The sequence below is a fragment of the Miscanthus floridulus genome, unplaced genomic scaffold, assembly GCF_019320115.1.
Source record: "Miscanthus floridulus cultivar M001 unplaced genomic scaffold, ASM1932011v1 fs_356_1_2, whole genome shotgun sequence".
Taxonomy (NCBI): Eukaryota; Viridiplantae; Streptophyta; class Magnoliopsida; order Poales; family Poaceae; genus Miscanthus; species Miscanthus floridulus.
Window position 1 is genome coordinate 1,209 of NW_027096630.1, and position 26,406 is coordinate 27,614.

At 48.9% G+C, this 26,406-nt stretch overlaps 2 protein-coding genes across 2 annotated transcripts; one reads left to right on the forward strand and one right to left on the reverse strand.

Annotated features, from left to right (window-relative positions):
• The first annotated feature begins 216 nt into the window (after positions 1-216).
• On the forward strand, positions 217-2,469 carry LOC136531447 (UPF0481 protein At3g47200-like). The gene has a single exon (XM_066524110.1). The coding sequence runs from the start codon at positions 408-410 to the stop codon at positions 1,986-1,988; it is 1,581 nt and encodes a 526-aa protein (XP_066380207.1). The 5' UTR covers positions 217-407; the 3' UTR covers positions 1,989-2,469.
• A 14,107-nt stretch (positions 2,470-16,576) lies between these two features.
• LOC136531448 (xyloglucan endotransglucosylase protein 7-like) lies at positions 16,577-17,996 on the reverse strand. Its single transcript, XM_066524111.1, has 3 exons — positions 17,646-17,996; positions 17,136-17,335; positions 16,577-17,023 (listed from the first exon to the last, which is right to left on the reverse strand). Exons 1-3 carry the CDS (start codon positions 17,940-17,942, stop codon positions 16,627-16,629), a joined length of 894 nt encoding a protein of 297 aa, XP_066380208.1. The 5' UTR covers positions 17,943-17,996; the 3' UTR covers positions 16,577-16,626.
• Between the last annotated feature and the right edge of the window lie 8,410 nt (positions 17,997-26,406).

A 26,406-nucleotide genomic window follows, 5' to 3' on the forward strand; every position in this document is an offset into this window, starting at 1 on the left:
CCTTTCTTTTGGAATGAAGTTCGTGTATGTTTCATGGAGTATCAAAGAATTATCAAATAGAAATGAAGTTAGGTATAAAAAGTCATTCAAGAAATAGTGCGATTTGTCGATTTCAGATCTAGATCGTGAGGATCAGACCGCACGTGACATCGAGACCCACAAAAGTGTCATGCTCGTTTTTCCCGTTGTTGTCTTACAGTATAAAGTACAATAAACTGCCACCGGCGTTCGACAACCTATTTCTATCAGTTGAGATAAGCAAGAATGCAATTTTTTATGCTGATTTGCCGGCCTTGCGCTGATCTTTCATCGGGCATTCGGGCTCTTAGCCGTCAGGATGTTGGATGAATGGCCATGATGAGTACAAAAGCCGTGGCAAACTCGATTCTTAATTTGACCACTACCATATGATTCAGGTGAGCTTCCCAGCAGACATGGATAGAGAAATCGCCGTAGCAGGGAACCATCACCACCTGATCGACATCGCACCGGATGCCACCATGGGCGCGGCCACTGGCACGACGGACGGCAGCGCGGAGCGGGTAGGCCCGGGCGGCGGCGGCGGCGGCGGAAACGAGAAGAAGTGGCTGCGCAAGCTCACGTCGGCTACAGTGAACACGGCGGTGCTCCGAGACCTCATCTCGCGGACGCCCATGCTGTGGTACCTCGGCGAGAGGACGGGAACGATCTTCCGGCCGTGCGCCCGGCGCGAGCCCGTGGAGGCGCTGCACGCGGTGCGCGCGGTGGCCATCGGCCCGTTCCACCGCGCTGACCGCGGCCTCCCCTTCCCCGACGACGCCAAGCTCCCGTTCATGCGGTACCTGCAGGACCAGTGCGGCCTCGACGTGGATGGGTACGTCGCGGCGCTCTCCCTGGAGCGCGACCGCCTCCGCGATGAGTTCGGCGCCGACGACGACTCGGACGGGGCCGCCGTGGAGATTCTGGACAACGAGGAGAAGCTGTTGGAGATGCTGCTGCTGGACAGCTGCTTCGTCCTGGTGGTGAGCTTGATGCTCAGCAAGACCGGCACAGGCGACGCCGCCGATAGCGTGACGCGGGCGGCGTCCATCAACAAGGACTACTTCATACTGCACATGGCCGTGGCGCAGCACGCCGACGACATCAAGCTTGACATGCTCGTGCTCGAGAACCAGGTCCCCTTCGGAGCCGTCAAGCTTCTCGCCGCGTCGTGCCCCAGGCTCAAGCTCCGGAGCTCTGTCGAGGAGCTCGTGCTCGGATGCTTCGACGACATGTGCCCCAAGCGCGCGCGACGCGCCGGCGACAGCGTGGCCGGCGGCGGCGAGTTCCATCACGTCCTGCACCTCTTCCACTGGTCCCGCGTGCCCAAGGACAAGTACTTCGTCCTCTCGACGCCACGGACGCTCCTCAAGATCAAGAAGGAATCGGAGCGGCTGTTCGCCTGCTCCATGGAGCTTCGGAGGTCAGCGGTGTGGTTCCGCGAGGCGTCGTCGAGCTGCGGCGACCTGGACATGTGGTTCTGGCGACACCCGGCGAGCCCCGTGGCCGTGATGAGCGTCCCGTGCTTCCACGTCCACGAGTACAGCGCGGCGGTGCTCCACAACCTCCTGGCCTTCGAGAAACACTTCTACTGGGCGCACGGCGCGTGCGTGACGGCGCACGTAGCGCGGATGGAGGGCCTGGTCCGTTGCCCGCAGGACGCGGGCATGCTCCGCAAGCGAGGGGTCCTTGCCAGCACGCGGCGCACGGACACCGAGCTGGTGGCCCTGTTCCGGGAGCTCGGTGAGGAGACCGTCGGGGCGCGGCTTCCTGACGAGTACGGCGAGATGCTTGACGCCGTGGCGTGGCACCGGGGCCGGCGTGTCAGCGGATGGTGCGGAGGGTTCGTGCTGCACTTCTTCCCGTCGCCGTGGGTGGCCGTCTCGCTCGCCGCCGCTGCCGCGCTCATCTTCGTGCCGTCGATGCTGCAGACAGTCTACACCATGTTCAGCTACTTCCAGAGTAGCTGACAACGTCCAAATTAGGGTGCTGAACCACACGTCTTAAAATGTGTCTCTTTTTCTACAACTAAAAGGCGTCAGGCAGAGGTTCACCAGGTAGACGCATGCCTCCTACTCCCACACCACAGGCAGGATTGCAGGAAGCCTCTCACCTACATCCCCCGGTGCTCATCGGTGGCCACCGGGCGCTAGCGTCTCCGGCCTCCTCTGCCTCGTTCCAGCGGGCTTCCCCAACGTGCTCATCGGAAGGAGACGCGCACGACGAGATCGACTTCGAGTCCCTGGGGAGGCGCACACCAAACGTGTTCGCACAGGGGAGAGGGAACAGGTAGCAGGAGTTCTACTTCTGGTTTGAATCAAACCGCGGACTTCCGCAACTACACCATCCTCTGGAACCCACGAGGCCCCCGTTCGCTGGTCCGAAACTTGGATGAATTATTGTGAAAGAAAAACACTGTTCCAGCTGAATTGTTGTGAGAGAAAAACACTATTCCGGCGGGAAAAAGAAGCCGCAGGCAACATCATGTACGTACGTAACATACCGTGCGCCTGCACTTCACCCCTTTTCTTTAAATGATTTTGAGAGTTGAGAAGTAAGATGTCAATTTTTAAAGTTTGAGAAGCAAATCAAACTACAACTGGATATAAAATGATTTTTTTTCCTTGGTGAACCCAAATGGCCCACATGGAACAGATTGAGATTAACTCAGCCCAGCCCAGCAGTGTTGCGATACGCAATATAGCCCATTCATCTCTACATGCCTAGCAAGCCTTCAGAGTTCAGGCCCCTTCCTAGCTTTCTCCTGACTCCTGAGCGAGGATTCGGCCTATTACAAACGTGGAGTATTTCTACAAGAAAGAAAAAAAAATTACTTCACCAAATAAAAAAATATAGTTAGCTTTTAGTCGCTTAAGCAACATATATCACCGACCATCATAAGGCTTGATTTTACAGCCATCCACTTCTAGATCTTGACTTAGATTTAGCTTAGCTTCTGCACTACAAAATTCTACTATATGAAACGGCATAACACCTTCTATCACTTGTTCAGAAAAAAATGTGATAAGAACAGGTGTTTCAGAAGATTGGCGCATCTTAAAATTATTACATCTACAATGTGACTCTAACTCATGGGTATGATTTTTTTTTAAAAAAAATACAGCATAGATTAACCATAATTAACATACTCAGCTATAAGAACCTATAAAAACGCTTGAACCTTAGAGCTAGCACCTCCTAATAATTTCAAAAAAAGCGGTTGGTTAAATCGATGAGTTTTTCCAAGAGGCTAAAAAATAGGAGTATATTTGTTGAGCTCCTCCAACAGTTTCCAAAAACCTATAGAAACATTTAAATTTTACATAATTTTAGCATAAAGTATACACCTTGGCATAAATTTAAGGCATCAAAATTGGGGTATTGAAGCCTCGAAAATATCACGTGGCTTCTACTTAGCGAGTGTGCTGATCTTAGTTTTATAGAGGCTTTCCCAACATTTATTGCTTATACATTCAGTTTTAGACATATGGCTCAAATTAAATCTAACTCTGTGCTAATAAAACACCAGGAGTTGAGGTTCTAGCGCCCTAATTTTTTTATACCATATAGTATCCTAAAAGAACACCAAAAAGTGGTTGTAATTCATGTGTAAAGTAAGTAGTATAATTTAAAACGTGAACTACCAGTAACTAAGATTATAAGCAAAAAAGAATGTGTTGGGAGGCTATAAAAACTCTTGAATATATTTTTTGAAGGAAAAACTCTTGAATTCCACTTACTATATTTACCCCACCAATATCATAGGGCAAAAAAGATGTAGTGTTGGATCCCTCTGTGAAGGACCGGAACGGCGACCAGAGGGGGTTGAATGGGAGCCTCAAATTTCTTTCGAAATCTTCAACCACTGTCCCAAACATCAATCCCCAAAAAGCATACATGAAAAGACTTGATGACCACGACCCTAGAGAAGTGTGGATGCTCCCTCAGAATACAGTGGGTCACCACAGAGCAAACGGAACACAGATCGAAGCCCAAACGAGCAAACTCCCAAAAAAAAACTGCACTTGCTCCTGCAAATATCGGACACGTCCGGTATTATATCGGACACGTCCGGTATTTTTGGACACGTCCGGTATGATCTCGGACACGTCCGGTATTTTCAGCAGCAAGCTGACCAAAAGAGAAAATCCAAACCCCGTCAAATGGTGTCCAAAAATCATGAAATTTTAACTATAGCTCTTTAGACACAAAGGGAAGGTCTCCACCAAATTTCAGCTCAAAACTCCAAAGTGAGAAATATCGGACACGTCCTAGATCATATCGGACGCGTCGGTATGAACGAGCAGTTTCTCGGGAAAATCAAATTAAGCCATAACTTGATCAAATCAACTCCAAATGACTTGAAACTTTGCACAAGGGTTCACAAGCGAGTAGAAAGGCAACCTCTAAAGGATCATGGCCCGAAACAAACTCTAACTCCGTGAATCGAAGGAATTGAAGAATCCCCCAAAAAATAGGTCAAGAACTTAAATTGCTCGGATCTGCGATCTCGTGAGAATTAGTGGATTTCCTTCGGTGGAAAGCTTCTACTCATGTCATTGATCGATCCAAGGCAACAAGAACGAACCAAAACCATTTCCAAAACAAAAAAAACGAGAGGGGAACCAAGAAGGGACAAAAAGGAGCTCGTGAAGAACACCAAATCACATCAAGAACACAAACTAAATCATGAATCCCGGAGGGCATACGGTGGCTACGGCCACCGATTCTTCAAAACAAGTCACAATTTGAGTTGTTGACCTCTCTCATACATGGAAGCAAACTAGAGGAAGAAAACCCTAAAGGAGAAAATAAAAACTGGAGGAGGTGAGGGAGATGGGGGCTCCCTTACCTATTTAACAGGGCTATTACACATCCCAGTTTTTGCCCTTGGATATAAATGAGTTGAACCACTAAGCCAAGGGCGTTGTTGTCTAACCCGGTGTAATCTTGATCCGACGGCCACCGCGCCTTCTCATCGGTAGCTTCGCCTCGATGCGAACTCCCCGATGCCGCCACATGCCGTCCGTCCCTCTCGGAACCTCCGCCCGGGTTTGAGGCCCAAACCCAATAAACCGTCCATCCGATGGTTTTGAGGTCCAAACCATCAAACCGTCCGCGAGTAGCGTACTCCATATGCGTCCCCGCCATCCGACGCCGTGTCACCCACCGTCCTCGACCGGCCGGCCTGCTAAGTCCTCCTGAGCCTCGCTCGACTCACGCGTCCGCCGTCTTGGACCCCGGTCAACACCGTCACTCCATGTCTTCTTGCACTTGTCGATGTCCCAAGTGTCAGCCACCGCGGCTAGTCACCCGGCCTCTGGGTCCCTCGGTCCAAGCCTCACGTTCGTCCTTCACCGCTCCCGGTCTGTCGGCACGGCACGTCCTTGACCTTCACCTCGCCAGCTCGACCACCGCACTCCTCGAGCTCCACACCTGCACAACCACAAGCCAAAGACATGTCGCACACATAGCTTTCGCCATGGTAGGGTTAGTCACCACTCACCTACTTCGTGGATCACATTGACAATCACTCATCATAAAAACGAACACACAAGGGTACTTGTCAACCTTGTGTTCGCCAACTCTCCCCTTTGATGAGTGCATTGTCAACACTAATTCACGAACAGCTTGAGCAAAAGAAAAATAAGAAGAAGAGAAAAGAAAGAACTCACCCAAATGACCAAAAGGCCATAAGAAAAGCCTAAGAACCGGGTCATTTGAAAATGAGCAAAACTTGGTCCCCAAAGACATGGGCAACGGCTCGACGCCAACCCAAGTAAAACAAAGCTAGCCCTCAAGAAGATGGCAACGGGCTCAACACCAAATAGCAAAGCTCAAAAAACCGAAAAACTGCTAGACCCTCCAGAAGAGGCAAAGGCTCAACACATCTAGCCAAAACACCTTCAAATGCAACTCCCCTTGAACAAGTGCAATCTCTCTCAAATGAATGCATATCTCTCAACTTTAGGTGAAAATTGGAAGTTTCTTCCCTTGTGTCATTGTGAGTGTGGAAAACTTCTCCCCCTTGTTGACACATGCACTGATCAAGCTAGAGCCTAAAGATTGCATCTCCCCCTCAAAATCATTCTATGAATGCAGAAATGCACGAATGCAGAAGCTTCAAGATTATAGTAAGTAGATTGAAAGAGGCTCTAGTTGATGCTGTCATGTATATATAGCAACAACATACAAGTGCTAGCAAATGCTCAAAGTGACCCAATGAGCAACAAAATATGCATTTTAAGCAATTTTGATCAAGTTTGAGTAATTTTAAAAGAGGGTTCACCACCAAGGAGCACATAGCAAAAGTAGATAGGAGAGATCGACCTTGTGCTACACATGTATGTAAAGTGAACTACCCCAAACAAAGTTCACACATCATGTCATGAGACAAACTTGTGGTTTGATCATAATTTAGACACCAATTGAAATTATCGGAGTTATGCAGCTTATTACCAAAGTTTGTCAAACAAGTGTGTGCGGGAGGTTATCTGTGCCATCAAACCTGACTTAGCGACCATGTCAAGCCTATGCCAAAGGCAATCAGAAACTTAAGACAATGGATCTCGGTATCCATTACAGAGCCAAGTTCACCAATAAGTGCCAATTTGGAGCTGTCTCCATACTCTGACATAGGATAGTACAGGACCCATCCCGATCTTTTCAAATCACTGAGTTTGATTTTCAAATTTTAGCACAAATTTCAAGTTTCTCAAGCAAGTGTGTAACTCAAGGTATGAGCCCATAGCAACTAAGCATATATATGAAGCAAGAAAAAGATCTCGACACATTCTACACATGCTAGTGCCATAAGTAGTGGTGAACACCTTTCATGTTTCAATAAGTTTTTAATCAAGTTCATAGTTTGGAAAACAAGCTTAGCTCATAACATGCATCAATTGATCAAGAGGAGCCTAAGCCAAAAGCACATCATGTATATCCATAACATCCCCAACAAGAGCATAGTGTCAATCTAGCTACTATAAGGATGAAGCTCAGGATGCAATATGATACATGATGATATGATATGCAAAGTATGATATAAAAACAAAAACAAAGGCCTAAACTACAAAGAAAAGCAAAACTAGAATACAACAACCAAAGTTTCCCTCCTCTAAAAAGGGAAACAAACTCCAAGCTCCCTCGCAGCGAGCAAACTAGGCTTGGTCAAGTGGTTTGGTGAAGATATCTACGAGCTGGTTTTTGGGTATCAATGTGGTGCAGATCGATATCACCTTTCTCATAGTGGTCACGCAAGAAGTGAAAGCGAACTTCTATGTGCTTTGTCTTTGAGTGAAGGACTGGGTTTTTGGCTACACTTATGGCACTGGTGCTGTCACAAAACAAAGGCACTCACCCTAAACTCTAACCCAAAGTCTCTCAGAGTAGCTATCATCCAAAGCAACTGGGAACAACAAGCAGCAGCAGCAACATACTCAGCTTCTATGGTGGATTGAGCGACGGCTAGACTGCCTTGCGAGAAGACCAAGGCACAAGAAAGATCCAAGAAACTGACAAGTCCCCGAAGTGGACTTCCTCTCAACACGACAACCAGCATAATCCGCATCAGAATACCCACAAAGAGAAAGAGAGGAGGGAGGCTGAAAACCAAAGACCCAAACTCGGGTGTGAAACGAAGGTACCTGAGGATCCGCTTGATGGCTTGACGATGAGACGTGCGTTTCGGAAGACTAAAGCGTGCGCACAAGTAGACTCGAACTGGATGTCTGGTCTCATCCACCATTAGGTACAGCAGGGACCCGATATGCTTCGGTATTCCTTCTGGTCCACGACTTCTCCCTCCTTGTCCTCATCTAGGGCAGTCGTGGTTGACATGGGCGTCGAAAGAGGCTTGGCTTCACCCATATCAAATTTCTTGAGCACGTCCTTGGGTGTACTGCCTTGGTGCCACGAACGTCCCCTCACGAGTTTGCTTGATTTGCAGCGCAAGGAAGAAAGTCCATTCGCCCATCATGCTCATCTCAAATTCTCTGCTCATAGTATCTGAAAACTTGGCAACAAGAGCATGAGAAGAGCCACCAAAGATTATATCATCCACGTATATCTGAACCCAAAAGGATGTCAGTGCCTTGCTTAAGGAGAACAAAGTCTTATCCTACGGAACCCATCCCTAAAACCCTTATCAAGCAAGAAAGCTTTTAAACGCTCATACCAGGCTCTCGGGCTTGTTTCAAACCATACAAGGCTTTGTGGAGTTTAAAAACATGGTTGGGGTACTTTGGATTTTCAAAGCCTAGGGGGTTGCCTCACATAAACCTCTTCCTCTATGTACCCATTCAAGAAGGCACTCTTTACATCCATCTGATACAGCTTGAACCCTTTCGAAGCTGCAAATGCTAAAAGAATCTAATGGCTTCTAGACGGGCAACTAGGAGCAAAGGTTTCTTCATAGTCTATTCCCTCTTTTTGGCAAAAAACCCTGAGCCACTAATCTCGCCTTGTTTCTCACCACCACCCCATCCTCACTCTGCTTGTTCTTGTAAACCCACTTTGTACCTATGGGGTGGCACTCTGGTGGAGGTGGAACTAAAACCCACATCTTGGTTCCGCTCAAAGTTCTCTAACTCTCGTGCATAGCATTAACCCAATCGGCATTAGATAGTGCGTGTCCAATATCTCGAGGCTCAAAAGAAGCTACAAAAGCAGAATGAGCGAAATGGGAAATATGATAAGACTTGGAACGCGTTACCCTTTCGTCGATGTCGCCGATCATGGTCTGAGGAGGATGGCGTCGCTGGAGATGTCGAGGTGCACCCAAAGACGAAGTCGCCTCCCCCTCATCCACAGCTGGGGCCTCCTCAATCGATTGAGGAAGCAGCTCGCACGGACCCCATGAAGTAGAGGTGGAGGGCTCGGGGCCGTGAGCCGAAGTGGTCGAAGCTGGCTCGATCGGGGCAGCTGGTTGAGATGGCTTGGGATCATCCCAATCGATGTCATCGTCATCCTCGAAAAATGCTGTCACCCATCTCTTCATCACCTGCACGTTCAAAGACAGAAATAGAAGAGGGCATGGTTTCGTCGAAGGTGACTTCACAAGTCTCCACGACACGGTTAGTCTCAAGATTAAGCACACGGTACGCATGTGAATGAGAAGCGTAACCGAGAATATACCGTCCGAAGATCTAGATTCAAACTTGTCAAGATTACCTTGCTTAAGAATGAAGCACCTGCAACCGAAGACTCAAAAATGACTCACCTTGGGTGGACGCCCAAACCACAACTCATAGGATGTCTTCTTTAAGAAAGCACGAATGAAAAAATGCGGTTTGAAACATGGCAGGCGGTGTTGATGGCTTCGGCCCAGTAAACGCCTAGGAGTCCTATGCTCATCGAGCATCGTCCTGGCCATTTCAACCAAAGTCCAATTTTTGCGCTCCAACAACACCATTCTGCTGAGGAACATAGGGCGAAGAAAACTGAATATGTTCAAGACCCAAGGAAGCACAAAAGGTGTCAAACTGAGAGTTTTTGAACTCAGTGCCATTGTCACTGTGGATAGCTCGTATGGCATTCTTTGGTAACTTAGTTTGCAACCTCAAGATCAAGTCACGAGCATGAGAAATGCTTCGTCCTTGCCCTCCATGAAAAACACCCAAGAATAACGAGAAAAATCATCCACGATCACAAGAACGTACCACTTCCCTCCCTCTGACTCGAACCCGAGCCGGACCAACAGTGTCCATATGGAGTAGCTCACGGGTCTCGTGGTCATGACCTGAGTCACTGGAGGATGGGAAGCAGCCCACCATCTTTCCGTGGTCGACAGGGATGGCATACCAGATCCTTCTCAAACTTAAGTTTGTGCAATCCTCGGATCATGTCAAGAGAACTCAACCTCACTAGGAGATCGAAGCTCAAGTGACCAAGTCTCCTATGCCACTTCCACAAATCAAAAGAAGATCCGGCAACCAACAGCGAGAAGAACCGAAAGACTGAGAGAAATCAGCTCTGAAAACTCGGCAAAAGGAACGATTGACAAACTAGATGTCCCTGAGAATCGAGCACCTGAGAAAGTCCAGTCTTAAAGCGCACCTCAAACCCATCTTGAAGGAGTTGCGAAACAGAGAGCAAATTGAAATGCAGGCTTGAAACCAAAGCAATCGTCCTTCAAGATAAAAGACTCATTGACCCGAATGGTCCCACGAGACAGCACCTTACCTTTGCTATTGTCCCCAAATGTGATGTACTCCTTGTATTGATGGGGTCGAGGCTGGGAGAAACCATTGGAACTTCGGTCATGTGGCGTGAACAGCCAGAATCAAACAAGCCACGTGTTCTCCAGGCCTCCGCTCTTGCATCAATAGAAAGACAGGGGGTGAGCAAATGGCACAACACTGGGGTTAGTGAAATGAGGAGAATACCAGTGTTGAGTCATTTGCCCTGGAAAAGTGTTAGGAAAAACACCATACATGCCATGTTCCCATTGGAGAGAAGCGATCACCACGTGGGGGGAAAACTGTTGGTCGCCTAGGAGTGTGGGACTGAAAGCCACCGTCGCGAGGGTCTAGAGTCATATAGATCATGACTTGGGCCAGCTTCGGGCACGACCACCACGTGGTCTCGCCACCTGAGGCCTAGCACCTTGAGGCATTGCACTCTAGGCCTAACACTGTGCCTCTGAACAGGCGGTACATGTACGCCATGGGGAGGACGGTACATGTTCCGGTTGTTCAACTCATACTCGCGCCCGTCTCATCTCTCTTCCTCCTAAAGCAAAACTCAGCCAAATGACCATCTCTATGGCAATAGTCACAGTGGTACCTCACCTCTCTCTTGGATGGTGGTTTGACTCACTCTCTTATGGATGTGTTCACTCTCTGAGGCTTTTTGGCTTTAGGAAGGGGTGCACTAGAGATGTTGGGTAGAGTATCGAGTGAGTTCCGAAAGTGGTTCGGTTTGGAACCCAAACTTGCTTGGATGGTGGAGCTTTTGGTGGTTCTTCAAACACACCATCTTTGATCATAGGCTTGGTAGACTCTGGTGGAGGGATCTTGATCAATTTGGGAGTGTTGGTGGATTTCTCACTTGGGTTTCAACCACTATGTTCACCAACCCTTGCCATAGACATGCTCACCCTTCCCACCTATAGCAAAGACCTACTCCCGATGAGTCAGTCTCCCCGCCTGAACTGGCTCACCATCATGTCCAACTAAGGCCTCACTGCACGACACCCAGCTCAAGATGGACCGAAGTTGTGTGTTTTTCTTCCTCTGGTTCCCATCTTGTCGTGCCTACAGGACTCAAGCTCCAACACCAAAGCTTCACAGCGAAACACAGTAGTGGTGGTGCTATCTAAGTTGGCCTTCTCAAACTCAGCAAGTTTGGCAACCTTCTCTGCCAACTCAGATTGCACAGCCTGAGCAGGACTTGCATGCACTGAGCAACCCAGAACGAGACTTCAGCTCATCACATTCATCAAGCAAAACAGCATACTTGATTGCAAGTCAGAGAGGGTTAGACATGTGTATAGCGCACTCATCGCACTCCTCCTCCTCTGACACCACTACACCACTCTTGCAAGCTCCAACTCCTTCAAAGCAACCTCTAGCTGGTCCTTAAACTCTTTTCTCTCACGGGCAGCACGCTTAAGCACCTTATCTTGACTCATCAATGTATCATTCATAGTATCAAGCTCAAGCATAAGTGAGTCAAGTGTGGGCGGTACCTCATTTTCGTCGTCGTCGACGTCGACGTCCTTTTTGAGCTTTGCTCCACCGTCAACCGCCATAGTGCAAAACCCACCACGGTTTGCACCGGCAACAAAGCAGAGACCGTTGAGCTTGTCCTCGCTTCTTCTCGGACTCATCGTCGATCGAGGGAGAAGAAGAGTGATCATCGTCGGAGTCGTCGTCGAGGTCACTAAGGGAGGCGAGGAAGGCGCCATTCTTGAGCTTTGGCCTTCCTACGGTACGCCTTCTTGATCGCCTCCTTTGTCGAAGGCCGGCACCTTGGCCTTATGCTTGTTCGGAGGTGTAGGTCGCCGCTTAATCCTTGTGCACTTGCCGGAGTCATACTTGTTGGTGACAGGGCTTCTTCTTGGGGCAGTGCGCTTGACAAAGTGGTCCGGCTCTCCACATCCATAGCATCCCTCCCTTCGGGCCACCCACTACGTCGGTGCGTTGGTTTCAAACGTATGTGTGTGAAACGAGAGAACCGACTGATGATGAGTGCCAATCATCATCCCCAAGAGACTCCAGCTGCTCCTCTGTGACTGACATCAAGCACGACAAAGAGAAAGAAGCTTGTGAAGGGTTAGTCAATGAACTTGAACCACTACCTGAGACCAAAGCCATGGTTGGTGCAGAAGGATTCCTTGAGCTTGGCTTGGGTTTGGTAGTTGATCTCTATGGACTTGAGCTTGCTGAAAAGCTCGTCGATGGTGAGGGTGTTGTAGTTGGTCGACTCGATGATCACCGACACCTTCACATCCCATACCTTTCGATCAAGGGCATAGAGAAGCTTGAGCGCCCTCTCATGATCACTATAAGGTAAGTTGGTCTTATTCGCTTTCATTTTGTTGACGATAGTCTGAAAGCAGGAAACATGGCATCGATGGACTCGCCATCAAGCTAAGAGAAGTTCTCGTACTCGCGCTTGTACGTCTCGTAGAGTCTGGTCTTGACCTGTGCGGTCCCCTCGTGATAGCTCTGAAGCCTCACCTAGATCTCTCGAGCTGTAGTACAATCGGAGACACGCTCGAACTCAGAAAGCGAAAGACTCGAGAAAAAGCACACTGCGAGCTTTGCTATTTGCGTTGTGCCGATCCTTGTGATCCTGGATGGTACGGGCTGCAACAGGGAGCACAACATACGTAGAATCCTCGCAAATTTCCCAGACGAGCCAATCAATCCCTAGAGATGCGCAGACATGCGGATCTTCCAATAAAGATAGTTGGACCCATCAAAGTGTGGTGGTTTGCCGGAACTATGCTCCATGTCGCCTTCGTGGATTACGGACCGATTAAGGTGGAATGATCCTTAACCGGCTCCGATACCAATTGAAGGACCGGAAACGGCGACCAGAGGGGGGGGTTGAATGGGAGCCTCAAATTTCTTTCGAAATCTTCAACCACTGTTTCAAAATCAATCCCCAAAAAGCATACATGAAAGACTTGATGACCACGACCCTCGAGAAGGGTGGATGCTCCCTCAGAACACAGCGGGTCACCACAGAGCAAACGGAACACAGATCGAAGCCCAAACGAGCAAACTCCCAAAAGAAAACTGCACTGCTCCTGCAAATATCGGACACGTCCGGTATTATATCGGACACGTCCGCTATTTTCGGACACGTCCGGTATGATCTCGGACACGTCCGGTATTTTCAGCAGCAAGCTGACCAAAAGAGAAAAATCCAAAACCCCGTCAAATGGTGTCCAAAAATCATGAAATTTTAACCATAGCTCTTTAGACACCAAGGGAAGGTCTCCACCAAATTTTAGCTCAAAACTCCAAAGTGAAAAATATCGGACACGTCCTAGATCATATCGGACGCGTCCGGTATGAACGAGCAGTTTCTCGGAAAAAATCAAATCAAGCCATAACTTGATCAAATCAACTCCAAATGACTTGAAACTTTGCACAAGGGTTCACAAGCGAGTAGAAAGGCAACCTCTAAAGGATCATGGCCCGAAACAAACTCTAACTCCGTGAATCGAAGGAATTGAAGAATCCCAAAAAATAGGTCAAGAACTTAAATTGCTCGGATCTGCGATCTCATGAGGAATTAGTGGATTTCCTTCGATGGAAAGCTTCTACTCATGTCATTGATCGATCCAAGGCAACAAGAACGAACTAAAACCATCCCAAAACGAAGAAACGAGAGGGGAAACAAAAAAGGGACAAAAGGAGCTCGTGAAGAACACCAAAATCACATCAAGAACACAACTAAATCATGAATCCCGGAGGGCATACAGTGGTTACGGCCACCGATTTCTTCAAAAACAAGTCACAATTTGAGTTGTGGACCTCTCATACATGGAAGCAAACTAGAGGAAGAAACCCTAAACGAGAAAATAAAAACTGGAGGAGGTGAGGGAGATGGGGGCTCCCTGATCCTATTTAACAGGGCTATTACACATTCCCAGTTTTGCCCCTGGATACAAATGAGTTGAACCGCTAAGCCCAAGGGCGTTGTTGTCCAACCCGGTGTAATCTTGATCCGACGGCCACCGCGCCTTCTCATCGGTAGCTTCGCCTCGATGCGAACTCCCCGATGCCGCCACGTGCCGTCCGTCCCTCCTCGAAACCTCCGCCCGGGTTTTGAGGCCCAAACCCGTAAACCGTCCATCCGATGGTTTTGAGGTCCAAACCATCAAACCGTCCGCGAGTAGCGTACTCCATACGCGTCCCCCGCCATCCGACGCGTGTCACCGCCGTCCTCGACCGGCCGACCCGCCAAGTCCTCCTGAGCCTCGCTCGACTCACGAGTCCGCCGTCTTGACCCGGTCAACACCGTCACTCCATGTCTTCTTGCACTTGTCGATGTCCCAAGTGTCAGCCACCGCGGCTAGTCACCCGGCCTCTGGGTCCCTCGGTCCAAGCCTCACGTCCGTCCTTCACCGCTCCCGGTCTGTCGGCACGGCACGTCCTCCTTGACCTTCACCTCGCCGTCGACCACCGCATCCGAGCTCCACACCTACACAACACAAGCCAAAAGACATGTCGCACACATAGCTTTCGCCATGGTAGGGTTAGTCACCACTCAACCTACTTCGTGGATCACATTGACAATCACTCATCACAAAACGAACACACAAGGATACTTGTCAATCTTGTGTTCGCACTCTGAAACATCGGATCAAATGGGCTAAGCCTGCAACAACTGCTCAAACCTACCCTGGACAAACCCACATAAGCGCGCAGTAAAGATGGCAACATTCTACTTGCATCGGCAGCAAAATCAGGTGCCGGGTCGCTCGTAAACCCCCTAGCGTAATTTGGATTTTCCGTTTACTTTTTGTTCTCTCTTGGCGACGGCTTCATTATCGTAGTATGTTCGCTTGCTCGTATACGATCGTGGATTATAAGCTCGAATAGTATTTTTTTCTCATACTAAACCAGTCAGCAGTAAATAATCCACGATTGTTTACGACGAAACGAACCGGCTGTCGGTCGGTTCCTCGGAAACGGCACAGGGGCAGCAAATTGAAGTCAAATGATTGTGAGGACGTGCGGCGGGAGTGTTTCAGTACCTTGGAGTTCGCATATTTCGAATTCGAAGCACGAGCGGAGCACATGCAAGTTCATTTTTTCCCCTGTTAATTAACTGTAAATTAGAACAGCTGGAGACGCGTGAAGACGCACATGAGAAGAAGCCTCCTCACCTAACATGGTCAAGATAGCCATAACAAATAACAAAAGAAAATGTCAAAGAGGGAGAATTAGTTTCTCTATGCGTGGCAACTTGATAAGTCAAACTATAGCTAGATTCTGTTTAAATGGTCTCAATTAACCATCTGAATCAAATCTCACCAAAATTATTAAGCTTGTTAATGAGTGGATCCAAATCTTACCCTATTTAATTTGGTTCCTTCATGCATGAACATGAACCTGGCCAGATTGAATTAAAGGGATAGATCTCCGGAATCTGACCACCATGCACGATCCTTGATTCTTTTTTTAAAAAAAAGTTTAATCGCGCGCGTTCCTCTTATCCCAGCTGGTCAGTGGACGGCGTCCCGGTGCGCGTGTTCAAGAACCACGAGCCCTCCGGCGTGCCGTACCTGAGCGAGCAGGCGATGAGGGTGCACGGAAGCCTGTGGAATGGCGAGAGCTGGGCGACGCAGGGCGGCCGCGTCAAGACCGACTGGTGTGCCGCGCCGTTCGTCGCGTCGTACGGTGGGTACGCCGCCAGCGCGTGCGTCGTGGCGCAGCCGAGCGACGGCAGCGGCGCGTCCTCCGGCTGCCCGCCGGCGAATAACGTGTCTTCGCCGGCCGGAGCGTGGGCGTGGATGGATCGGCAGCTGGGACCCGAGGGCGTCGCGTGGGCGCGGGCCAACTACATGATCTACGACTACTGCGACGACGTCTGGCGGTTCCCGCAGGGCCCGCCGGCCGAGTGCAACCTCGACCGGATCGGCTGATGTATGGATCACTCACATCACTGGTTGAGTCCGTGTCATTCTGATGTCGAAACAGTACGTGATGTGTTGTTTGACACTCGGATTTAAACGAAAAATGGTGGATCATGATTCCTGTTTGTAGACGGGTGACTATTCATGCAGAAGCAGCAGGGAAGATATACCAATAATGATAAAGTTTGGTTTATCAGTACAATAATGTGGTTGCTATTTATGGGTTTACATGACGAACCAATGCTAAAACAAAGCGCAACTCTGTCAGAGAAATCTTGATACATCTGATTGATCCGAGAAGAAGTGAAGGATGCAGCCGGATCATATCGGAGAAGACCGACTCACCAATCTAATTAATAAAGAATCAAAATTGTACTCGTACCTGTGTTCTTCATCAGATGTACAAAATCAAGTAATAATCAGCAGATCGAGCTCTCAAACCGATCAATCGCTCGGCCTCAATGAATGAATTGACCACCAACAATGCAAACGCGCCCGATCGATCACAGTCACAGTCCTTGTCGTTGCAGCGAGCATTCCTTGGGGAAGTCGGACTCGTTGAACCTCTTGTGGTCGGAGCAGTAGTCGTAGATCATGTACTGCTGGCTCGCCCACCACAGCTCGCCCAGCGTCTTCTGGTCCAGGTCGAAGCGCTTGGAGTCCTTGGGCTCGGCGCCGCACCACGACACGCCGGGCGACGGCTGGCACCAGGTGAAGTTGTAGTTGCGGTAGTAGGCGACGAAGGGCGCCTCCGACCAGTCGGTCTTGACGCGCCCGCCCTGCGTCGCCCACTCGTCCGCGTCCCAAAGGCTGCCGTACAGCCGCTGCTGCTGCCACGTCGGGAAGGGAACGCCGTACTGCTCGTAGTTCTTGAACGCGCGGATCGCCTTCCCGTCCACTTTAATCCTGCACATCTCATCGGAACAATGCATGTATGAGTTGAGTGAGTCACAAAACGATAGATCCAAGAGCTGAGCGTACGTGATCTTTAGATGCACCGGCAAGGTAGTGTACTCACAGGATGTACTTGGGGTTCCACTCGATGGTGTAGGTGTGGTAGTCGGCGGTGGGGTCGAACGGGAGGTAGAACTGCTGCTCCCGGCCGCCGACGCCGTTGACGAAGATGTTGGTGTGGAGCGTGATTGGCTCGCCGGTGAGGTTGCCGAGGAACTCCAGGTCGATCTCGTCGTGATACGACCACGGGCCTTCGGAGATCGTCTGCATGCAGTGCACACGCGCGCGCGCGCATCGAAAGATTCCACGTGTCAGTAAAAGTCAATTCTCCCCTTCTCCTCGACGCACACTGGCATGTGCACTGCGGCTCTACATCTCGCCGTTGAAAACACACTGGCATGTGCATGCAGCGTGCATCTCTCCGTTGAATTTTTGTTTTGGAATCTAAGTGTACTACTACTGATGACTGGCATGCCAAGGCCCAATCAGGCAGCCTGGAAACCAAAGCTAATCTAGATGGGTGCAGTGCAGACGACGCATGGCCGGGAGAGCTAGAACGAGCGAGATCTCTTACGTAGGCGGTGGCGACCACGCCGGCGGAGTTGCCCTCGACGAGCTTGATATCCAAGCTGATGGTGCCGTAGAGGAACATCTCCTTTGACCGGAAGCAAGAGCCGCCCTGCTCGTCGTCCAGGGACAGCGCCAGCGACTCGGTGTCGCCGTCCATGAAGAAGTAGGTGTGGCTTGCGCCCCATCTGATCTCGATGTCGGCGTCCAGGCTCGCCGCGCTCAGGTGCATCCCTAGCATCAGCGCAACGCCGACGAGAAGCATGCTGTGCCGGAGCTTGCTGGGTGTGCAGAGCAATGCCATGGCTAGCAAGGTTACGAGCGAGCTTGGAAACTAACTGGTGGCGTGGCTAGCTACCTTCTGGGCCTCTAGCTAGCTAGCTCCCACGCACTGTGGAGTGGTCAGAGGTTTGTTTATTTATAGGGAGAGTCAATGGATGGAGAACCGGAGATCAGAGACGAAGGTGGCGAGGAAATGAGCTGATGAGGGGGGCGCGGCGGGCGCACCTAGAGGAATTTTCGGAGGAGGGCGGCAAGGCAAGTGAGGAATTGAATGTCAGGCTGGCTGGCCGAGAGTACGGAAACCTTGTTTGTGGATCGATCTATCCACGCTCTCGTGACTTAGGCCTTGTTTGATACAGGTGTATCTATCTCAATTTACATGTGTTGGAGTAGAATGAAATGGAATTTAGTTTAATTTCACTTCAATCCACTTCAACACATGTGGATTGAGACAAATACATATACATCTAAACAAGGCTTAGAGAGCCTACAAGCACATGAACTGAGCTGCTTGGCGTCTCCAATATAAGCATAACACTACAAGAAATGTGTGGTTTTTTGACGTATTTAGTACGACAACAAGTCATAATGTCACTAATCATCTGATTTATGACATTATATTTTAGGTATTTCGATTTAGTGACTATAAATAGTTGTATGTCACAACAAATGTCATACAACTAGTCTTACTAGGTTTAGTGACGATATTTGCTATGTCATATGGCCTATTTATGTGTCACAAAATATTTATTGAATTATTTTAAATATTGTTGTTCATCATTGGGCCACCTGTTCGTGGAAACTAAAACAGGCACTTAAATGGGCCAATCTGGCGTGTCAGGCACAACAGCCGCGCCCCAAAAAGCCTGCTTGTACTAGGCCCAAGAGCCGCGCGTAGAAAGCCCACTAGCCGCAACACAGCCTAAAAGCTGCAAAATTGCTAAAAAATAGTGGATGCTAGGTCTCAAACCCATGATCTCGTGGTTCACAAGTGGCAAGCAAACCATTGAGCTGCACAGGTGGTTTTGTTATGAAACACATTTTATTCTATATATTATATCTATAGCAGGTAATATACCATATGTGAGCGAACCAGTGTTCGTGGACTTTGGTTTGAGTGTACTGCAGGTGTGGTCAGCAACGGCGGATCCAGTGGCGAGGGGAGCTGTTGTATATTCAAATTCTTTCATAATATAGTGCTGCATAATCTAGAGTTGAGACATGTTTATACTGCTTGTAGCTCGCTATTGCTGCACACTCCCAGAATATCATTTGAATGTTGTTTAATGATATGTTCATGCTCTTGTCCAGAGTCAATTCACCATTGACGCAAATGTTGGTCCAGTGAAAAATGCATTTTCTGATTTGCTCAAAAAAGGACAACGGCAGATGAGATACAGGCTGAAGAAGCAATACTTCAATGGCATACCAGCAAATGAAGTTAGAACAACTTCACCTGCTAACCACCATGGACTGACATAAAGTGGAAACAACTCATGGACATGTGGTCTACCCCAAAGCACAAGGTATCCTTCCTTAACATCAATCACAAATGTTACCTTACAAAATATGGTTTATCTGTCCACTAATATTTGTCTTTGTATAGGAAAAATGACTGAAAACAAAGATAGCCATGAGTTAGTTCAGTACTACCAGATGATAGGATCTCAGAGCTATGTTGCGCAATGCTATGTCATGGTAAGATAAATCGCTGCATCTTCATAAACTTTTATGATTTTTAGTTGATATTAGAGCTTGTATGTGTCCAGAATGTCCACTAACAGCTTGTATATGTCTAGAGTGGTACTGTTGTCTAATTTTTAGAATTATGCTTTGGTGGTGTCTAGGCTAAAATCACCCATATTTAGGACCTTGTTGGCTGGGCTAGCTATCTTGCTAATGCTGCTATGCTGCTGCTACTTGGTCGCTACCTTAGGATACAAGTGAATAAATGTTAATGCTGATGCTACTGTGCTGCTGATGCTACTGTGTGGCTACTGCTACTATCTTGCTAATGTTGCTGTGCTGCTGCAACTTGGTCCTTGAATTATACAAACAGTAGATAATGTCGCTGTTGTCCCAGTCACAAATATATAATTTAGTCCAAGTCTGAGTGCTAGGGAGTGCAACAGCTTTCCTTAAACGATGTGTTCACTGTCAATAATGTTTGTTCATTTCATCTCTAGTCCAAGAGGATTAAAGGGGATTTTTGTTCTGCTACTATTCATTTATCTCTTCACGTGCTTTCAGTTATTTACTTTTTTTATTTGTGTGCAATTTCAGAAGCAAACCAAATTTAAGGATGCGCCACCAGGACACCCACTGCAGTAGCAAGTCAGGTTTTAGTGAGAATACTAAGGATGCCATTGTGAGTACCTTTTTCTATCTTATTACTATGATGAACAACACGACATATTAGTATATATCTTTATTCCATATAGACAACATTGCATACATATATATTCTGGACACTAGCATAGAAGGTTCCATTCCATATACATCACTTCATTTCTTCCAACAGGTTGCATTCTATATAGACATCATTACATACATATTGTTCTAGACAAACACACAACTAGCATAGAAATCTGAATTTTTATGTTGTTGTTGCTAGGCTCAAATGGAGGCCTATGTTGCTCAACCAACAGAAGATGGCAAAGATCCGAAGACTCCTGTTCAAGCTGTAGCTCATGTTCTGCCCAAATCAACTTTTCTTTGTAATGTTGGCATGCAGTTCACAGAGATGAAGAGAAATGCTAAAGCTGCTGCAATGAATAATCGTGTACATGAGCTTGAGAGTGAATTGCAAGCTGAGAAGATGGGATCTGCATGACTGTGATCACAGATGGTTGATCTGCAGAAGCAAGTAGAGGACCAAAAAGAGGCAGCAAGGAAAAATGGAGAAGAAACTGAGAAGCTAAGGCAGCAAGGAAGTAAAACCCAAAGCTTTCTTCGCTCCTTGTTTGGCAGCAAGTTTGCATCACCTGATGCTTAGCAGTAAGCTCTCATGCTCAATTAGGCTCTAGATGATATTTTGGTGACACTAAACTTGTGGCCGCCGTGCTTGTGGGATGGTATTTTGGTGCTGCTGTGCTTCTGGCCACGTGCGCTGCTTGTTGATGTGCTTTTGGCCGTTGCGTTGCTGCTGTGCTGTGCTGCTATTGTAGATGTGCTGCTGCTGCTCTGGATGTAGCAGCAAGTTAAAATTTGAGACTTGAGACTTTGGTTGTGTATTGAATCGATGGATGGATGTAATGATATTGTATTTTAAGACTTGTGGAATTTGAAATGCTTGTGATATTGCAACCATTCATGGAGATGTTGATTTATTTGAATTTGATTTTGTATGTGTTGAAAAAATTATATGGGTGCAATTGTATGTGCTGAAATATTGTATATGGACTGAACTGTGGGATGAAAAAAATATGGGCTGAATTGTGTGGTCTATTAAAACATATGGGCTAAAAAATATATATGAACTGAAAAAATTATATGAACTGAATTGGTGTGGGCTAGAAATTTGTACGGGCTGTAATGGCAAAAAAAAAACAAAAATAAATAATGGGTCCAGCTAGCAACAACCCATAAAAAATATTTGTGGCCCAGTGAGCTACGTGTGCTTTAGCAGGACCAAATCTCATTTTGTGACGTTTTTTTTGCCTATGTCAGCTAGCACGTGGCAAGGCCTAGGATTTTGTGACAATTAAGCAATGTATTTGTGATGATGGCTTCTTGACGTTTGAATTTACGTCAACTGTTCGTCATAAATCTTAATTTATGACTTAATTTTTATATATTATGACGTAATAGATTGTCAAAAAAAAATCACGTATTTCTTGTAGTGTAAACATCGTTTTGCAAAATGCAAATGCCGGCCCGGTCGTGACATCGTGCACAAGCATGATGGGGCGAGTACTTGGACTTCGTTCGGTGCAGCATAGATGGTGAGATACCCTCAAACCGTGTTGGTTTTTGCTCCATGTCAAAGCAAGGAAATCGGATCAATCCCTGATGGTCCGGCTGTCGTGGTTGGCTAGATCTCGTTAAACCAGTATCTTGCTATATATATGCTGACCCTACAAGCGTGTACACACCTCAACTCGATCAGATCTGTTTCTCGTCAATGAAATTTAGTGAAGCCAAATGGTGGGTTAGACTGTGTGCTTGGGTACTTCCCTCAATGCTAAGCTGTCTCTTAGTGTGGTTGTTTAGTTGATAGTGAACTGTTTGACTTTGGTGACGTAGTTCATCGAACGGTGACTAAGCAGATCTGGCTGACTTGCGAAAGGTTAAGCAAACAAGCAGTGCACATCGTACGCGACGCAAGTTAGTTTGGCACTGGGCTGCAGAAAATATGTGAAATATAGTACTCCCTCGGTTTTAAATTAAAAATAGTTCTAGCTTTTTATATAAAAAAAAGTTATGTACCTAGACATAGTGTATATCTATTTTTTATCATGACATAGTTTATATCTAAATGCATAACAAAAGTGTTAGAAAAGTCAGAATAACTTATAATTTAGAATGAAAGGAGTAAATTAGAAATCGGTAGTTGACGTGGCGGTTGATATGAGGCGTGAGTGGTATATATTGCCAAACAGATGGCCCGACCCTGGCACAACCCTAGCATTATGAGGCACGACATTACTAGGTCCTATCGCTTATTCATATCGTATCGTGTCGTGCCAATACCATTACACGATAGCCCAGCGTGCCTGTGCTGGCCAGGTCCGTTCGCTCTTAGCCAGTTGTGTCGTCGCCGTCATTTGTGCCTTGAGCCACCGCTATGCTAAATGTCGGGGCCACACCCGAGGTTGGGGTCATGCACCCACATCGCGTGAGACCACGCCCGAGCCGCCACAATGCATAAGTGATTAGGAGAACGAGGTGTCAGGGAGGGAGCAAGGGAGCGGGGAGCTAGGACCTAGGACCGGGGCATTTATATAATCCACTACATTGCATCCAACAGTGTTGGTTCACACTGAGGCCTGAGGCTTGAGGCCATCCAACGGATTGAGGGACCGGGCCGACATCTATAGCACTGACCCATTAGTCATGTCGTGCCTAAGTTGGCACTGTGAGCCGCCTTGGTAGCGCAAGCACGACCCTATGCTAGTGCCCATGCCAGAAATAACACTATGTTTGTTGGGCCAGGCTGTGTTAGCGTTGTGCCTAGGCCCGCGCGATAAGCCTAGCCCATTTGGCCATCTGTAGTTAGCAGCGGTTTTATAGATCCCAATATGTTTAGGTGAGTGTGTTTGCATACATATATGTTTTGTGTCTGATGTGTTTTGGAAAAAAAGATTACAATAGAAAACTAGAAACAATTACCATGCCAATAACATTATTTCTAAATCACTTGCATATGTTTGGTTTGTGAACAAGGTATGGAATTTGAGTTACATGCACCCATGCCGTGTCGACACTCAAATTTACATGAATAGTTTCTAGCGTAATGAATCCAACTAACTTTTACACTCATGTCACCATTTTTTCCCAAACAAAATGACCCATATCAAGCAAACACCACATCGTAAGATTGGTCGAGGCACCACATGGGTTCTAAAGACACCCACGCGACGCATGGCCAATTCACTAAGGCCTCGTTCGTTTCTTGTCGTTCCAGCTAGGAACGATTCCTGGGGAAGCTTGGCCTATACAAATTGTATAAGCGTTTTGGCCAAGAATGGTTCTAGGAAGTCATTCCCTGTGCACCGAATGTGGCCTAAAGAAAAAGATTTGTCGGGGACCAATACTAGGGTATCCGAAGAGGAGGGGCTAATGGTCATCAATATTAATTCATCCGAACAATCAAGAGCGCGACTACGGCTCCAACCGACCCCCAGGTGCGTGGGCTCCTCCTCGACCGACCTCTGGCGAGCCTCTGGGGAAGGACTCCGCCTCGCCCTACCCTAAGGCCGTGGGCTCCGCCTCGCCCGACCCTTGGGTTTGCGCTTTGCCTAGCCCGGCCCTTGGGTTTGTGCTCCGCTTCGCCCAGCCTCTGGGGGAGGACTCCGCATCGCCCAACCCCAAGGCCACGGGCTCCACCTCGCCCGACCTTTGGGTTTGCGCTCTGCCTCACCGGACACTTGGGTTTGCGCTCCGCCTCGCCTGACCTCTAGGGGAGGGCTCCGCCTCGCCTGACCCTAAGGCTGCGGGCTCTGCCTCGTCCGACCCTTGGGTTTCCGCTCTGCCTCGCCCAACCCTTGGGTTTGCGCTCCGAAGGCGCCCCTTGAGCCCCTGCGTTCGTCCGTCCCACCGAGGTCACGGGCTCCTTAGGTAGCACCTGACCACCCGGCGACATAGTCATACCGGCGCCGCTCCCGCCCGAAACGGGTGTGACACCAACCGACGGTTGCCGCCTCAATTAGAGGCCGACGCTCTTCTTCGGCGCCAATGCCAAAGGATTACGCTGCCTGCCAACGTTGCGTGGGATGAAAAGCATAAGTCACGATGAAATATGACCAAAACAGAGGAACTGATAACCCACCTCAGCGCCATTGGGCGGCAGATGCGTTTGGGGGGTGAACCCCTGACCTTTGCTTCGCCTCATTAGAACAAGGCCTTTTTGAGCCCACCCCCTACTCCTGGGCAGAGGGGCTCACTCACCTTGGCTCTTGGGGCGCGACGATGGAGTCACCCGCCTTCGTGGGCACCTTGGGTGCGACGGCAGAGCCACCCACCTCTATTGGCTCCTAGGGTAGGCTGACCGTGCGGCCCACCTCCGTTGGCTTCCTAGACGTACCTTCCCCTCCGTGGAATGGGAAGGGTCCCGACACCTACAAAGACAAACCGATACCTATCAGCGCATCCTTGTTCTCTAGTTTGTCCCATTCAATATCATCGGCTACCTCATCATCGTCACCATCACCATCATCATCATCATCACAATCAGTGTCCTCCCCTTGTTCCCACGCCTATAGCTTCCGCTGCTTCTTTCTTTTCTAGTCCTCCTTTGCCTTCCTCAGCTGCTCGCCCTCGGCGCAATCATCGTCCTCACGGTCGAATCCCTCGGCAATGACACCAGGTGATCCATGAGGATGAGGTCCCTCAGCTGGTCCCACCCCTCTCAAAGTTAGTATCAAAGGGTTAGAAAATCGATTGAAGAGAAGGCAAGAGAAAGGGAAACTTACGAAGACGATGTGACCTGGCTCCAGCCGCATCGGAGGATGTCCCGGCACAAGGTAAATAAAATCGAGGGGGCACCCATGTTGTCCTACGAAGGCTCCATCGCCTCCTTGATGTGTTGCGTGATCTCAGAGTTGGGGAGCGTCCCCTCAGCGAGCGCTGTTCTGTCGAACGACGACTCGGGCGCCATCGCATAAAGCGGGAGCACGTGCATCATCAATGGCGCCATCCTCCTTGTGTGGTAGGCCCCTATGAGGCTTGACCCCTTTAGGCCGCTCTCCTTCAGGATGTGGATGGCAGCGATATGGTCTCGGATCTTCTTCTTGTCCTTCTCTAGGATGCCCCACTTCCTCCATGGCTCTGGAGCCTCTTCGATCAGGCGCCCGGTGCACTCCAGGCAGAGGGGCAGCGGCGTCGTTCTTGAGGTAGAACCACTACTAGTGCCACCCCTTGTTTGGCATCGAGAGCCACATGGACGGGTACTAGCCGACCCGATTGTTCTGAAGTTGGATGCTGGCGCACCCCATCGGCATATGCAGCTCTTGCCTGCTGCTTTTCTCCCTCTTCTTCTAGAGGGTGACGGCGAAGAAGAACCTCCACAAGTCGAAGTGGGGGCTGGTTCCCAGGAATCCCTTGCACAAGGCGACAAATGTCGCCATGTGCTGGATCCCATTAGGATTGAGATGTTGTAGCTTGATCTTGTAGTCATGTAGTAGCCCCGAAGAAATCTGTGGGCGGCGGTCGTGGACCCACGCTCATGGAAGTGGGTGAACAATACCACATAGCCGTTGGGCGGCGACGACAAGTCCTCTTCACTAGGTGGTAGCCACTCCTCGTCCGAGGTCCATGCATGGAGAAGACCACGATGAACGAGGCCCTCCATGCGTTGGAAGGTGATGTCGGAATGGCACCATGGATCCATTGGAGGTGGGGGCGGATGGATGTGAGCTCAACGTCGACGGAGATGCAGAGGCAGGAAACCTAAGCGATTGATAGCGGTGGTCGTGGATGCGGAGGCAAGGTATGGAACTCGAGGGGCTAACCCTTAGGTTTTATAGGGGTGGTGGGTGCGAGGAAACCAACCGCCCACCTAGACCTCTACGCCTGCCACGATCTGCCACCATGTCTCGCCGCGGGGTGCGCGCACGCAACCTCTGTCCGCTCCATCGGAAAATGCGCCAGATGTTTTGCCTTCCGGAATGAGCCACGACCCATCATAGGTAAAAGGGTTATGGAGCTAAAGACGCTCCTACGGCCCGTCTAGGCCCAGGAGCTCAAAGGTTGGCCCACCGATAGGTTCAACAACTGCTTCGGGCACCTTTAGAGTAAGGGGAGGAAAAGGATGGCCCCGATAGCGG